General features: G+C 39.9%; 1 protein-coding gene across 1 annotated transcript in view; it reads right to left on the reverse strand.

Moving 5' to 3' along the window:
* The window catches only part of LOC115210645 (pyrroline-5-carboxylate reductase 1, mitochondrial), a 42,962-nt gene that overhangs the window by 17,579 nt on the left and 8,995 nt on the right, over nucleotides 1-16,388 (reverse strand). The window contains exon 2 of the mRNA XM_029779298.2: nucleotides 7,591-7,655. Coding sequence (XP_029635158.1) covers nucleotides 7,591-7,655 — 65 coding nt within the window. The remainder of the gene's footprint in view (nucleotides 1-7,590; nucleotides 7,656-16,388) is intronic.

Below are 16,388 nucleotides of genomic sequence, written 5' to 3' on the forward strand. Positions count from 1 at the left end.
TGGTTGGGAAGCAAGCTCCTTACCACACAGCCACTCCTACGTCTATGACTGTACAAGTTTCACAACCATAATGTAGTGTAGCCACCACAACAGCTTTTTATATGTCAAGTTTTGTTTTTAAAGTCAGACTAGGTCTTTGACAAACCTTGTGATGAGGATAGGCCATAGTTAGAAGGGGACAAGGGAGTGGGGGAAGAGAGAGATAAAAGACATTATAACAAAAGCAGTGACTTATGAGGATATTTTGATAGCATTTTCAAGTGTCAACTTTTTAAATGATACTAAGACTGTGTTCATCCCCTAAACAATCCAAATTGGGTTCTTATTAAAAGAATCCTAGGGGTAATAGTCCAGAGGTCAATTGATATAATATTATAAAGAGTTTAAAAGAAAACAATAGCTAATACACATGCTGTCCGGAAACAGATGACAACGAGATAATGCAAATAAATGTGGCAGAGGATTAGAAAGTTGGAATTCATGACAATGTAAAAGAGCTTATCTAATCAGCTGTTTTGTTAGGGTGACATCATTCTTTTCATTGTACAGTGATAAATGGAATCCAGAATCTACTATGGAAATTTCCACACACACACACACACATACATACACACACAAGTAATGATCTTAAATAATATAAGAATAATGGTTGTTTTCAATGGTTTCTGCTATTGGTAATATGTTACAAATTTAAAGAGGAATGGTATTGTCAATTGAATTAACCTCAGTAAATGATTGATATTTATTTTATCAAGCCCTGAAAAGAATTTGAACTTCAAACATAGGAGAAAAATGTAACACTGTTAGGCACTGAGTTCATTGTTGCCCCTGCATAACCGTTGTTAGCCAATATTAAAGCTAAAACCTCTCCTATCCTCTATGAACCTCTATGTGGTCATTCAACCAGCAGGAAATAGCAACTAAATCTCTATCAAATTATACCCTGCCAACTTAGAACATATCAGACAATGTTGTTGTGGAGGCACATGGCCTAGTGGATAGAGCAGCGGACTCGCAGTCAAGGAATAGTGGGTTCGAATCTCAGACAAGGTGATGTGTGTGTTTATGAGCAAAACACCTAAGATCCACATGACTCCGGCAGAAGGTAATGGCTAACTTCTGCTGACTCTTTCCTCCTGCATCTTGTAGCTCACCTGCGATGGACCGGCGTTCCATCCAGGTGGGGAACCTATACGCCAAGGTAACCGGGAAACCGGCCCTTATGAGCCAGGCATGGCTCGAGAAGGAACAAACAACAGACAATGTTGTTATGTATACACTATCATCATCATCACCATCAACTCCTGCACCTTACTGTCTTAAGTCCCAGGACTCAAAGAGCTGGCATCTAAGTAACCAAAATTACAACATTCCCCACTGAGGTCACCAGCCCATTGCAAGATTACAATTCATTTACAGCTGAGTGGACTGAAGCAATGTGAAATAAAGTGTTTTGCTCAAGAATACAATGCTCAAAGGCAGCAAACTGGCAGAAATGTTAGCACGCCGGGCGAAATGCTTAGTGGTATCTTGTCTGCCGTTACGTTCTGAGTTCAAATTCCACCGAGGTCGACTTTGCCTTTCATCCTTTCGGGGTCGATAAATAAAGTACCAGTTACGCACTGGGGTCGATATAATCGACTTAATCCCTTTGTCTGTCCTTGTTTGTCCCCTCTATGTTTAGCCCTTTGTGGGCAATAAAGAAATAAGAACACAATGCTCCACCCAGTCCAGGAATCAAACTCACAACCTTGAGATCATGAATGCAACAACCTAACCACTAAGCCATGCACCTTCACTCTGCCTGCAGAAAAAAGAAGAAAAACAGAAAAAGAAAAAGCAGGATGGTCACAGATGGAATGTCTTTGTTCTTAGGTTTGCCTGGTAAGAGTTTATTTGGGTGAATAAAACAATAACAACGATTATGTCAGGTCAGATATGATGCCTACTAACATGGTATAAGGACGAAATCATAGGGTCCCACGACCTCTTTTAGACACACAGGAAGAACTGAACTCAGGACAGTAGTTTTACACTGCTGCACTTTGCTTACAATCATGGTACCTCTTTACAACTAGATGGACTGAGGTGTTCAGTAAATTCTTGATTGGCCAGTCACTGTTGTTAAATAAACCAGAAGTGGATTTACACTATGAGCACAGGCATGGCTGCATGATTAACAGTTCACTTTGCAAGCATGCAGTTTCAAGTTCAGTTCCACCACACAGCATAGCACCTTGGGCAAGTGTCTTCTTGCTCAAAGTACCATGCAGATCAATCCTTCAGCAACCAATGTCTTGTGAGTGAATATAATAGACTGAAACTGTGTGCATATATATATGTGTGTGTTTCTGTGTGTGTGTGTGCGGAGGTGCAATGACCCAGTGGTTAGGGCAGCGGACTCACGGTTGTAGGATTGCAGTTTCGATTCCCAGACCGGGCATTGTGAGGGTTTATTGAGCGAAAACAGCTAAAGCTCCACAGGCTCCGGCAGCGGGTGGATGACGATCCCTGCTGTACTCTTTCACTACAATTTTCTCTCACTCTTTCTTCTGTTGACCTGCTCGCTTAGCCAGCGGGGTGGCGTTAGATTCACTTCAACATTTAAATTTAATTTGCAAAAATATTTTCATCGCTTTGAGACCGCGTTCACTGATGTTAGTTAGTTAGTTAATTTGGCTCAAAAGCAAATAGCAAGGCCATGTAGGGGGACATGGAGTTAAGAACAGGGTGGTGTTCATGTAAAGAGTTCAGGCCACTTGAGGTCCAGGGAGGCTTTGAACAAAGTGGTCGTCGGCATCTTCACCATCTCGTCTGGCAGCTTGTTCCACGGATCCGCAACCCGGACGGAGAAAGCTCCTCTCCTTCGATTGAGATGAAATCGTCGCAGGTAGAGCTTTTCGGAATGACCCCGCAGCCGACGCTCTGGAGCAGGAGTGAAGAACAGCTCTTTCGAGAGGTTACACTTTCCGCTTATGATGTTGTGGGCGAGAATGAGATCACCACGGCGGCGGCGTTTTTCAAGAGAATAAAGGTCGAGTGTCCTCTGCCTTTCTTCGTAGGACAAATTTTTGAGACCATGAACCATGCGGGTAGCCAGCTTCTGGACTCTTTCGAGATGCTGTATGTCTTTGAGGAGATAAGGAGAAGAGGCTTGAATCCCATACTCCAATATGGGTCTCACCAGCGTGACATAGAGTGGTAGGAATATGGCTGCTTGAGCATTCCGAATGACCGTCGAATCAAGAACAGAATTCCGCGTGCTTTGTTGGCAGCATGGACGCACTGGGCCGAAGGCGAAAAGGAGGAATCCACCAAGATACCCAGGTCCTTTACCTGATCAGTCCTCTCCAGCAGGAGTTCACTGACAAAATTCCACGCTGCATCTCAGTGAATTTTGTTAGTGAATAGGTCGCAGTCTGAAAGCGATGAAAATATTTTGGCAAATTAAATTTAAATGTTGAAGTGAATCTAACGGTTTTTGTGTGTTTCTTAAATGGCTTATAAACACCTTCCATTCTGTAATTGTTTTCGTTCCAGCACATGATCTCAGATCAGGTCACTTGCTATGCAAGTACATCTCTGTAACTATATATATATATATATATATATATATATATAATACATACATATATATATGTGTGAGTGTGTTATGTCTGTGTTTGTTCCCCCACACACACACATACACTTGTTTAAGTCCTCATAACTTAGTGGCCTGGCAAAAGAAGCCGACTGAATAAGTACCCAGTACTAGTAGATTGATTTGTCCAAATAACCCTACAAGGTGGTGCTCCAGCATGGCCACATTCCAACGACCATATTGTTTCTAAAATGTACTGTCAAATTTTTCTACCAAATTAATGACAAGAAAATAAGTTTATTGTCACATGAGTGGAATTTGTAAAGTATTAAGAACATATTAAGAACATAGGCGCAGGAGTGGCTGTGTGGTAAGTAGCTTGCTAACCAACCACATGGTTCCGGATTCAGTCCCACTGTGTGGCATCTTGGGCAAGTGTCTTCAACTATAGCCTCGGGCCAACCAAAGCCTTGAGAGTGGATTTGGTAGACAGAAACTGAAAGAAGCCTGTCGTATATATGTATATATATGTATATATGCATGTGTGTGTGTGTTTGTCTCCCTAGCATTGCTTGACAACCGATGCTGGTGTGTTTACGTCCCCGTCACTTAGCGGTTCGGTAAAAGAGACTGATAGAATAAGTACTGGGCTTACAAAGAATAAGTCCCGGGGTCGATTTGCTTGACTAAAGGCGGTGCTCCAGCATGGCCGCAGTCAAAATGACTGAAACAAGTAAAAGAGTAAAAAGAGTATATTTGAAATATAAAAAAACATCCACAATGCTTTGGAATGTCTGCTTCTCTCACTTTATCAATACAGAAAATAAAATAATCAGCAATTCTGCTTTACATTGGTTTCTTAATGGTGAATTCATCATCACCATCATCATTGTGTTAAATTCTTTTCATATTTGCAAGTTTCCCATGCTTGCAAGGGTCCAGTTTCCAATGCTTGGAAGGGTCCAATTTCCCAAGCTTGTAAGGGTCCAGTTTTCCATGCTTGCAAGTGTCCAGTTTCCCAAGCTTGTAAGGGTCCCGTTTTCCCTGCTTGGAAGGGTCCAGTTTCCCATGCTTGAAAGGGTCCAGTTTCCCATGCTTGGAAGTGTTCAGTTTCCCATACTTGCAAGGGTCCAGATTCCCATGCTTGCAAGGGTCCAGTTTCCCATGCTTGCAAGTGTCCAGTTTCCCATGCTTGCAAGCATCCACTTTCCCATACTTGAATGGGTCCAGTTTCCCATGCTTGGAAGGGTCCAGTTTCCAATGCTTGCATGGGTCCAGTTTCCCATGCTTGGATGGATCCAGTTTCCCATGCTTGCAAGGGTCCAGTTTCCAATGCTTGTAAGGGTCCAGTTTCCCAAGCTTGTAAGGGTCCAGTTTCCCAAGCTTGCAATTCCCCATACTTGCAAGGGTCCAGTTTCTCATGCTTGCAAGGGTCCAGATTCCCATACTTGCAAGTGTCCAGTTTCCCATGCTTGCAAGTGTCCAGTTTCCCATGCTTGCAAGCATCCACTTTCCCATACTTGAATGGGTCCAGTTTCCCATGCTTGGAAGGGTCCAGTTTCCAATGCTTGCATGGGTCCAGTTTCCCATGCTTGGATGGATCCAGTTTCCCATGCTTGCAAGGGTCCAGTTTCCAATGCTTGTAAGGGTCCAGTTTCCCAAGCTTGTAAGGGTCCAGTTTCCAATGCTTGCATGGGTCCAGTTTCCCATGCTTGGATGGATCCAGTTTCCCATGCTTGCAAGGGTCCAGTTTCCAATGCTTGTAAGAGTCCAGTTTCCCAAGCTTGTAAGGGTCCAGTTTCCCAAGCTTGAAATTCCCCATACTTGCAAGGGTCCAGTTTCCCATGCTTGCAAGGGTCCAGATTCCCATGCTTGCAAGGGTCCAGTTTCCCATGCTTGGAAGGGTCCAGTTTCCCATGCTTGCAAGTGTCCAGTTTCCCATGCTTGCAAGGGTCCAGTTTCCCATGCTTGCAAGGGTCCAGTTTCCCATGCTTGGAAGGGTACAGTTTCCCATGCTTGCAAGTGTCCAGTTTCCCATACTTGAATGGGTCCAGTTTCCCATGCTTGCAAGGGTCCAGTTTCCCATGCTTGCAAGGGTCCAGTTTCCCATGCTTGGATGGGTCCAGTTTCCCATGATTGGATGGGTCCAGTTTCGCATGCTTGGAAGGGTCCAGTTTCCAATGCTTGTAAGAGTCCAGTTTCCCAAGCTTGTAAGGGTCCAGTTTTCCATGCTGGCAAGTGTCCAGTTTCCCAAGCTTGTAAGGGTCCAGTTTTCCATGCTTGAAAGGGTCCAGTTTCCCATGCTTCCAAGGGTCTTGTTTCCCATGCCTGCAAGTGTTCAGTTTCCCATGCTTGCAAGTGTCCAGTTTCCCATGCTTGCAAGGGTCCAGTTTCCCATGCTTGCAAGTGTCCAGTTACCCATGCTTGCAAGGGACCAGTTTCCCATGCTTGGATGGGTCCAGTTTCCCATGCTTGCAAGGGTCCAGTTTCCAATGCTTGGAAGGGTCCAGTTTCCCAAGCTTGTAAGTGTCCAGTTTTCCATGCTTGCAAGGGTCTTGTTTCCCATGCCTGCAAGTGTTCAGTTTCCCATGCTTGCAAGTGTCCAGTTTCCCATGCTTGCAAGTGTCCAGTTTCCCATGCTTGCAAGGGTCCAGTTTCCCATGCTTGGATGGGTCCAGTTTCCCATGCTTGGATGGGTCCAGTTTCCCATACTTTGATGGGTCCAGTTTCCAATGCTTGCAAGTGTCCAGTTTCCCAAGCTTGTAAGGGTCCAGTTTTCCATGCTTGCAAGGGTCCAGTTTCCCATGCTTGGAAGGGTCTTGTTTCCCATGCTTGCAAGTGTCCAGTTTCCCATGCTTGCAAGTGTCCAGTTTCCCATGCTTGCAAGTGTCCAGTTACCCATGCTTGCAAGGGTCCAGTTTCCCATGCTTGGAAGTGTCCAGTTTCCCATGCTTGCAAGGCTCCAGTTTCCCATACTTGAATGGGTCCAGTTTCCCATGCTTGGAAGGGTCCAGTTTCCAATGCTTGGATGGGTCCAGTTTCCCATGCTGGCAAGGGTCCAGTTTCCAATGCTTGCAAGTGTCCAGTTTCCCAAGATTGTAAGGGTCCAGTTTTCCATGCTTGGAAGGGTCCAGTTTCCCACGCTTGGAAGGGTCCAGTTTCCCATGCTTGCAAGTGTTCAGCTTCCCATACTTGCAAGGGTCCAGTTTCCCATGCTTGCAAGGGTCCAGATTCCCATGCTTGTAAGGGTCCAGTTTCCCATGCTTGCAAGTGTCCAGTTTCCCATGCTTGCAAGTGTCCAGTTTCCCATGCTTGCAAGGGTCCAGTTTCCCATACTTTGATGGGTCCAGTTTCCCATGCTTGGATAGGTCCAGTTTCCCATGCTTGCATGGGTCGAGCAGAGTTTATAGAAACAGATCTTCTGTGGCTAGATGCTCTTCCCACTCATTCATTCAGATGGTTCTGTGACAGTCTCTGAGACAGGCAAAGTTTTTCAGTTATTAAAGCTGAGATTAGACCAACTGTCTGAAATCAATAGACATTTCAGTTACTAGCTAGCATAGCATTATCCATTTTGCTACATCTCTATATATATAAAGCTGAAGTTGTCTGTGTATGATAGGTTTGGTAGCCTTCAACTAACACTATCTCCTCCAAGACCCTGCAGCGCAAGTTGACCAAAATTGAGAGTATGATAGAAGAAGGCTTGCTCTTCATTCTGTAGAAGATAAAATTCAAATCGGACCATGTTAACACCAAAAATTATTTATATCAAATAGGTGCTTTTTTTCTGTGAAAATCCCTGTTTTACGATTTTTTGACTGCTGTGTCGCCATTTTTCGGTGTATTTCAACCAGAAAAATGTTCACTTAAAGAGAATAACAAGCTACATAATGCAAAATTTTTACTTTTCAAAAATTCAAATTCTAAAGGGTCGAAACAAACCCGAGCAACGCTGGGCGATACTGCTAGTTAAAGTAATGTCTGAATTGATTTTATTTCAAACTTACCTGAATAAATTTCAACATTGATGGGTCTGGATCACTGGCCCAAATATTTGAAGGTTGAACAATACCTGTTTGGGGTAGAAAAAGTGAATATTGGAATGTACTGAAACCCTGACTAAATTTTACATCACTTTCTTTATTTAAAAATGTTCAACATAAAATTCTATAAAGCCCTTGTTATTTTAACATCTAGGAGTGGCTGTGAGGTAAGTAGCTTGCTAACCAACCACATGGTTCCGGGTTCAGTCCCACTACGTGGCACCTTGGGCAAGTGTCTTCTACGATAGCCTCGGGCTGACCAAAGCCTTGTAAGTGGATCTGGTAGATGGAAACTGAAAGAAGCCTATCGTATATATATATACATATATGTGTGTGTGTGTCTGTGTTTGTCCCTCCAATATTGCTTGACAACCGATGGTAGTGTGTTTACATCCCCATAACTTAGCGGTTCGGCAAAAGAGACCAATAGAATAAGTACTAGGCTTACAAAGAATAAGTCCTGGGGTCGATTTGCTTGACTAAAGGCGGTGCTCCAGCATGGCCACAGTCAAATGACTGAAACAAGTAAAAGAGTAAAGAGTAATACATATACATTTAGTTATCTAGATCTCGCAGTAGCTCTTTAGTGAATCTCAGTAGTCTCAGGTCAGACCTATCCTTTACTTCCAAGATTTCCAATAGATACCTTCTACAATAAACTCCCAACACTTATCAATACTAATTCAAATATCTCACTTAAATACATAAGTCAAAATCTCTGAAACTCACCCCCCCCCTTTTTTTTTACCAACTTTCTTTGATTCGCTTGATGCACCTTCTTCATCTCAAGTCATATAAATCTTCTGCACTTGTCATCACTGTTTTAATGTTCACTTTTCAATGTTTGCATGCATCAAACACTCATCACTGATATTTTTCTACTACTGAGCATTAAACATAAACACGCTTCATACGATATATGACCTTTACAGTTAGAGAAACTTTTTGACACCAACACAGGTAACAACCTGCTAAATGTTTCCACCTAATTCTTAGCAATAATACTTTGACTATAACTATTTCTAATATTAATTACATCACTAAGGTGGTAAGCTGGCAGAATTGTTAGCACACTCGACATTTCGTCCAGCTTTATGTTCTGAGTTCAAATTCCACTGAGGTCAACTATGCTTTTCAGCTTTCCAGGGTCAATAAAATAAGTACCAGTTGAACTCTGGGGAGGTGATGTAATCAACTTACCCCATACCAATTCTGAAATTGCTGACCTTGTGCCAAAATTTGAAATCAATATTAATTATTACATCACTTAACAGCAGAGACATGTTAGTCGGTCCATGGTTGTTCATGCTATCAACTAAACTGACACATTAAAATATCTGTCTTGGTCTTTAATAGTGAAAGTCCTGCCCCTACTCTTTACATGATGACAAAATTGAATGCAAAGTAAACACGACCATTTACAGAAAACATTGCTTCACATGAGCTAGAATTCTAAATGTCATGAAAAGCTTGACACTAATGAAAATAAAAGAATCAATAAAAATACATTCAAGCATAAATTGCTTAGGACAAAATTTAGGGACATCAAATTCCTTATTGAATCCAGTGTCTCACATAACCACTTTTAGAATAACCTCAAATATGGACTGAAGCACTCTCACAGGCCATTCCTTCATTACTTAGCCTATTCAATGCACACAAAACCAGAAAATGGGAGTTTCCAAAAACCTTCTCTGAAACTGATAAATGAAAAGTAGCATTGATTGATCTCAGAAAACAACTTCAAAACTTTAAGAATCTCACCAAAGATACAACTTCTATGATTCCATATACCCGAACAAATCCAAACTGTAACCTAGCCAAGGCATCTAAGTCCAGTTCTACATTTTCTGATGAGTTGTAGTGCACAGGAGCACTATATACAATAATTTCGCTATTATTCTTTTAGATCTTCATAATTTTCAAAATTAATTGAAACAAAGGCAATGTATTCTAACAGAAATAAGGTAACAAAAGCGTTAAAGTGATCTAAATTAAAATCTTCCATCAAAATTTCATAATTTTATGATCTCAACAATGGCTTAATAACAAAATGTATTTTACAAAATTCTTCATAACTTTCAAAATTATTTGAAACAAAACCAATGCATTTTCACAGAAATATGGTAACAAATGGGTTAACCCAGGGGGTAATTAAATATAAACAACTCTTAATTTGCCAGTGGATAATTATTTACTGTTTTTCTTGTGGCTTAGTCACATGTCGTCTTCCTTGGCCTAATTTTTTCCTGAGTATTAATTCTTTATTATTCCATGGCACATCTTCACTTATCTGTCATCAGTTCTTTGCCTAGCTTACACCCCATTCTTACTTATTCATGTGAACTTCATGCACATACTATAGTGACATGCTTCAGAAGGTAATTTTTATACACAAAGGGTAATATATAGGTGTACAGCAAGGTAAAGCACCGATGGAAGATAGTTAAAGATGTGCTACAGAATAATGAAGAAGAATCACTCAGTAAAAAAATAGGTCAAGGAGGATTAAATACGACAGGATTTTAAAATGCTGCACAGAAAACATAACCAATCTTTACATGATGATGATGGTGGTGGTGCTGGTGAATATTCCAAGACAATAATGATAAAACACTTTACAAAATACTTATAAAAAATACACTGAATTATAAATACAATCTATGAAAAACAATAGTTAGAAATGTAAAGGTTACAAACAAGTTCAATATTAAATTAGTTTAAATATCCCTAAAATGTCACAAATGTCACAGGCATAGGTTCATAGAGGAAGAGAAGTGTATGGGGGAGAATCCTACAAATTTCTCTATAATTGACTACAGGATGTAATTGTGTGTGTGTGTGTGTGTGTGTGTGTGTGTGTGTGTGAAGGAAAGATGTTCTGGAGATGCTGAGGCTTGAATTAAATACAAACATTTGCTGTCAACAAGCTAAAAAGCTAACCTAATTTTAGTCTTTGCAAGAAGACTCTCTGCAATAAAATAGATTTTTATTTTGTTTTCCAAAGATGTCATGAAATATAGAATTACTATTTTACCAACAGTCAGTTCTACTATTCTACTAGTGAAGATGCATGACCTAATTGTCAGGGTGTTGTACCCACAATCATAAGATTGCAGTTTCGATTCCCAGACCGAGCAGTATGTGTTTTTGAGCAAAACACTTCATTTTGCATTGTTCCGGTTCGCTCGGCTATAAATGAGTAACTCTGCAATAGAATGGCATCCTATCCAGGGGAATGTTGTTATCTCAATCATTTATATGGCATAGAAACCAGGCAACTGGCCCTATGATTCCCAGAACTTCAGTCAGTAATTTCTAGGGGTTGATGATGGTGACTAGTTCTGCTATGAATTAGAATGTAAAACTATAAAAATAGTTCCTTCTTCTTCTTTATGCCTTTAACCCTCCACTTATAGTTGAATTCCATGTTGCATAATTTTTGGCTTCTGTACTAATACTCTGCCATGAATGTCCCCCTTTCTCTAGTTCCTTTTGTGTTGATCTCCGCCACGAGTTCTTAGGCCTACCTCTCCTTCTATATCCATCCGGTTTCCACTGTAAAGCACTTTTCGCTATATTTAGTGTGTCTTTTCTAATTGTGCTACTAATCCACTTCCACTTTTTCTTAAATATTTGCTCCCTAATCGAGACTTCAATTGTTCTTTGCCATAGCTCCATATTGCTTATGTGTTCAGGCCATCTAATTTTAAGTATACTACGCAAGCATCTATTGATGAATGATTGTATTTGCTTATTTGACTTATTTGTCTCAGCCCCATACAATAACACTGCTTTTACGTATAAGAATAGTTTAGCAGATATATTTTGAAATTGCTACTTTTACTGAAATTTGTTTCCATTTGTGTCTCTTGTGATAACCGAATGCATTCATTTCATGTGTTTTTATACAAGCATGGCCCTGTGGGAAAGATGTTTGCTTCCCCTTCCCAACCATAGCATTCTAGGTTCACTTCCAAAGTGCAGCCCCTTGGATAAGTAGCTTTTACAATTCTACAATAGCCCCAGGCAAACAGCAAGGCAACTGTTCTTGTCCCTCTACCATACTTTAGCCTTCCAACACCTGATACAATGCCACCTCCTTCAATTCTACTCTCCCACAAGGTCAAGGGGTCTTGCCTTGCAAATTACTTGGTGACTTCACTAGTGCTGGTGCCACATAAAAAGCACCCAGTTACACTCTGTAAAGTGGTTGGTGTTAAGAAGGGCATCTGGCTGTAAAAACTATTTCAAAGCAGACTTTGGAGTTCAATGCAGTCTTATGGCTCATTAGATCCTCTTGAACCATCAAGCCCTTGCCAGCAAGGAACACAGATGTTAAATGATAATGATGATGATAATGAAACTGAAAGAAGCCCGTCATGTATAATGCAAGTAGAACAACAACTTCAACAATATTTCTGATAAAAGTAATTAAGACATCATCAGATGGATATTACTAAGATGAGTAACTGCTTAGTAAATTCATAAGGAAACTAGGCATGTTGCTGTTGTTTAACCCCAGATTAACATTGGCCAAGTAGAACTATGAGTAAAGGCATTCCAGGTGTGACCACCTTGTCTTTTTTCAGCAATAGTGCATACAGGACCCCATCATGCAAGATGGTATGATTCAAGGAAGATTTTGACAGCTATTTCCAGCAGGGGTTCTCTCATTAGCTTAGAGCTAAGTCTGTGCTTTACATTCCTAAAGAAAGACAGAGAGACAGGACAATTGTGTTGTGTATGCATTATGTCATTCAATAGGGGTCAGAAAAAAAAATAGCCATAAAAACCTTATTTATGGAAAGGTGACCTTTTATTTACTTCTCATTAAATATACTTCGAATCTTCATTTTTTTTTTTTTTAAGCTTTTTACTTCTAGAATAGTCACCATCATCATCATCATTGTTTAACGTCCATTTTCCATGCTAGCATGGGTTGGACGATTTGACTGAGGACTGGTGAACCAGATGGCTGCACCAGGCTCCAATCTTGATCTGGCAGAGTTTCTACAGCTGGATGCTTAGGCCACAAGGTTATGGTCTCACTTGGCTTGCCAGGTCTTCTCAAGCATCTTCAAATATATCCTGTGCCAGAACAATGATTTAACAGTTAAGCAATAGTTAGCTAATAATTAACCAGTTGTTTTGAAGATTATGGTTACAAGTTTTTAATCATACTCATGTCAAATTAACTACTGGGATCAATAGACAATCAGCATGATTACCAGAAAAAAGTGATAAATAATTTTTAGAACTCTGAGTATTCCTGTACATTTAACAGGAAACTGAGAGGAAGGCTCATATTATAGTCTGAGTTTTATTTCATCGAAATCAACAGTTGTGTAGGTCACAGAGTACATACAACAGAAAGTTTGTTTATTTAATATTTAGTTATATCATATAAATACAAAATAAACAAACACTGTGTTTTTTTGTTGTTGTTCTTTTTTGGCTTTATAAATGTGTATAAAAATAACCTACATCTAACATACTGAATCTAATAATATAGTTACTCATTTATTAATCTGTTAGTGCCAGTAGATGTTAACTAGTGCAGCAATACCCTTACTGGCTGTTATAACAAAGGCAAGAGAAAGGAAACTTTGGCATGAAACTAATGGACCAAGTCTTGAAAATGGTTGAGAGTATAAAACATTTGGTAAATTTGGAGAAGATGCAGTTTAGGGCTTGTAATGAGACAACTGCAAAAGAAGCTCAAAGTCACATTTCCATATTACATAACTTCACTGGAAAAAATCTGCAACACCATTCAAAGATTTATCATGAAAAATTTAATGTAGGGACAGGTGTTGACTAGGGCTCTGTATTCAGACCCTTACTATTCACTACTCTTCTTGAGGCAATAACAGAAGGGTGTAAAATTGGATGCCCTAATGGGGGTCAGTTGATTAGATCGACCCCAGTACACAACTAGTGCATAATTTATCAACCCCGAAAGGATGAAAGGCAAAGTCAACAATGGCGGAATTTGAACTTAGAACATAAAGACAGATGAAATACTAAGCATTCCACCCGGTGTGCTAACATTTCAGCCAGCTCGCCGCCTTATATAATTATATAATGTGATTTAAATGTAAATCACATGACAAATAACCAGTATTAGAACTCCATGTGTGTTCATGTACATCCAAAGAGAAGTGGGGGTGGGGAGGACTCATACAGTCTGAGTTGGTTGGAATCTACAGTTGTGTATGTGTCACAGAGTGCATACACAAAGCAAAAGACATCAGGAAAGTTTGTTTATATATTTAGATACAGCATCTAAATATCATATTAAAAAAAACTCTTCTGTTTTGTTTTGCCTTGCTTTCCATATATACGTGCGTGTGTGTGTGTGTGTCTGTGTGTGTGTGCAGACACATAAATGCACAACATAATGCAAGCAAATACAAACCACATAACAACAAAAACAGTTTAAGAGGGTGAGAAGGGGAAGGGGGAATCAGAGGAAATTGGGGTTGCATCTAAAGGTGCTGAGGAACAGAAGTGCCCAGATTGAAAATAAGGCCCTGCTCCTTGTATTTGCAGATCACATGTGAGCCAAAGTATTGGAGGACACCATAGACTGATAGATGATCAAAGACAGGACCAGATGAGTTTGAAACACCCCAGGTATTGTTACACATGTCCAGCAAATGCTCACAGAAACTATCTCCCAAATGGTAACCCATTTCACCTAAGTACTGTGTGCCACAGAGCTTCAATCTAAGAAACATATTAGGTTAGGGGAGTTGCAGTCAGAATGGTTCTTTCTTTTTATTCTTTTATTTGTTTCAGTCTGTTTATTTGTTTGACTGCGGCCATGCTGGAGCACCGCCTTTAGTCAAGCAAATTGACCCCAGGACTCATTCTTTGTAAGCCTAGTACTTATTCTATCGGTCTCTCTTGCAGAACCGCTAAGTGACGGGGACGTAAACACACCAACGTCGGTTGTCAAGAGATGTTGGGGGGACAAACACACACACACAAATATATACATACACATATATATATATATATATATATATATATATATATATACATATATATGACGGGCTTCTTTCAGTTTCCATCTACGAAATCCATTCACAAGGTTTTGTTCAGCCCAAGGCTATAGCAGAAGATACCTGCCCAAGGTGCCATGCAGTAAGACTGAACCCGGAACCATGTGGTTGGTGAACAAGCTACTTACCACACAGCCAGTCAATTGTGCCCCATGGCAGACGAAGGGACATGTAAGGTACCAAGAGTAGGGAGCACATGGATATGCCAAGTTAGAGTATCTAACAGTGATGAGAATTCCTCACTAAATGACAGTAAATGTAATGGTTACTATAAGCAGTCATGGCTAACTGTGAGTACTACAACATACTTTTTATTAAAATTATCTATGACCAAATGGGTGTTTTTCTAAGGAAAAATACAAAGAAACAGCAATAACTATTTGTAAACCTACAAATTGACTTCACAAAACACAGGAATATTAATCATAATAAACAGCACATTAATCTTATAGAAGGCATAACACTGTAACTAAGTTTTCCTAAGATAAAAAAAAAAGCAATGTAAATACTTGTAACAAAAATTCTAAGGATTTGTTTGATATGAAATCAATCAAAATATAGGAAGAGGTTGATAACTTTTGCACTTATAAATTGTAGGTCAAGAATAGGAATTTCCAAGATAAACTAATTCTAAAGGTACTTCAGGTGTATCATTGTTGTTCTCTCCTTTCTCATGTAACAAACTGAAATAAGGGACATGAGTATTCTTTTGTTCTGAAAATGCCACCATCATCTACAATACATTCGTCTATCATTTCACATACATGAACAGCCATGTCTAATCTATTTAATAAATAATGAAATTAACATAACGCAGCTTGAGAAACCGTTTAATCAGAAATTATAAATTTGTGCCTCAGTCAATATGTTGCTAAAGCAATATTCGGTGATAATTCATCTCTTATTCTGAACACAGGCACAGGCATGGCTGTGTGATTAAGAAGTTTGTTTTGCAACTATGTGGATTCAGGTTCAATCCCTCTGTGTGGTACCTTGGGTAAGTGTTTTCTACTATAGCTCTGGACTACCCAATGCCTTGTGAGTGAATTTGGTAAATGGAAACTGTGTGGAAGCCCATCGTATACATACATGTGTATGTGTCTTTGTGTTTGTCCCTGACACCACATAACTTAGCAGTATAGCAAAAGAGCCCAGTAGAATGAATACCAGACTTCAAAAAATAAGTACCGGGGACTATTTGTACAACTGAACACTTCAAGGCAGTGCTCCAGCATGGCTGGAGTCCATTGACTGAAACAAGTAAAACATAAATATTATTCTTAATATTCTAATTGCACATTGTAATGTTTTTACATCTATAGCAATCTTGAGAAGACAAGAAGCAACTCCCAGTGGCGCCATCCAACTCTCATTGTTTGCATTCAAAACTTCCTATTCAAACCACACCATAGCAGCAGGTGCTCATGTAATTCTCCCCAACCCAAACAGTCAATTCTGGTGTATCCATATGTTTGGTTATGTTTCTCAGATTCTGCCTTCTCTGCTCTAACAACTTACTTACTGCCATTTCTAACAGCATATACATACTTCTATGCAGATGATATCATTTTTCACTCTTCATTAACCTTCAACACAAAGTCTAGACACCTCACGGCAGATCTCAGCAAACTCCACAATAAGAAACTCCAAAGATATTCTTGCAATGACAGCCAACAATCACTACGTATTATC

This window comes from Octopus sinensis, linkage group LG4 (assembly GCF_006345805.1).
Source record: "Octopus sinensis linkage group LG4, ASM634580v1, whole genome shotgun sequence".
In the NCBI taxonomy this organism is placed as follows: domain Eukaryota; kingdom Metazoa; phylum Mollusca; class Cephalopoda; order Octopoda; family Octopodidae; genus Octopus; species Octopus sinensis.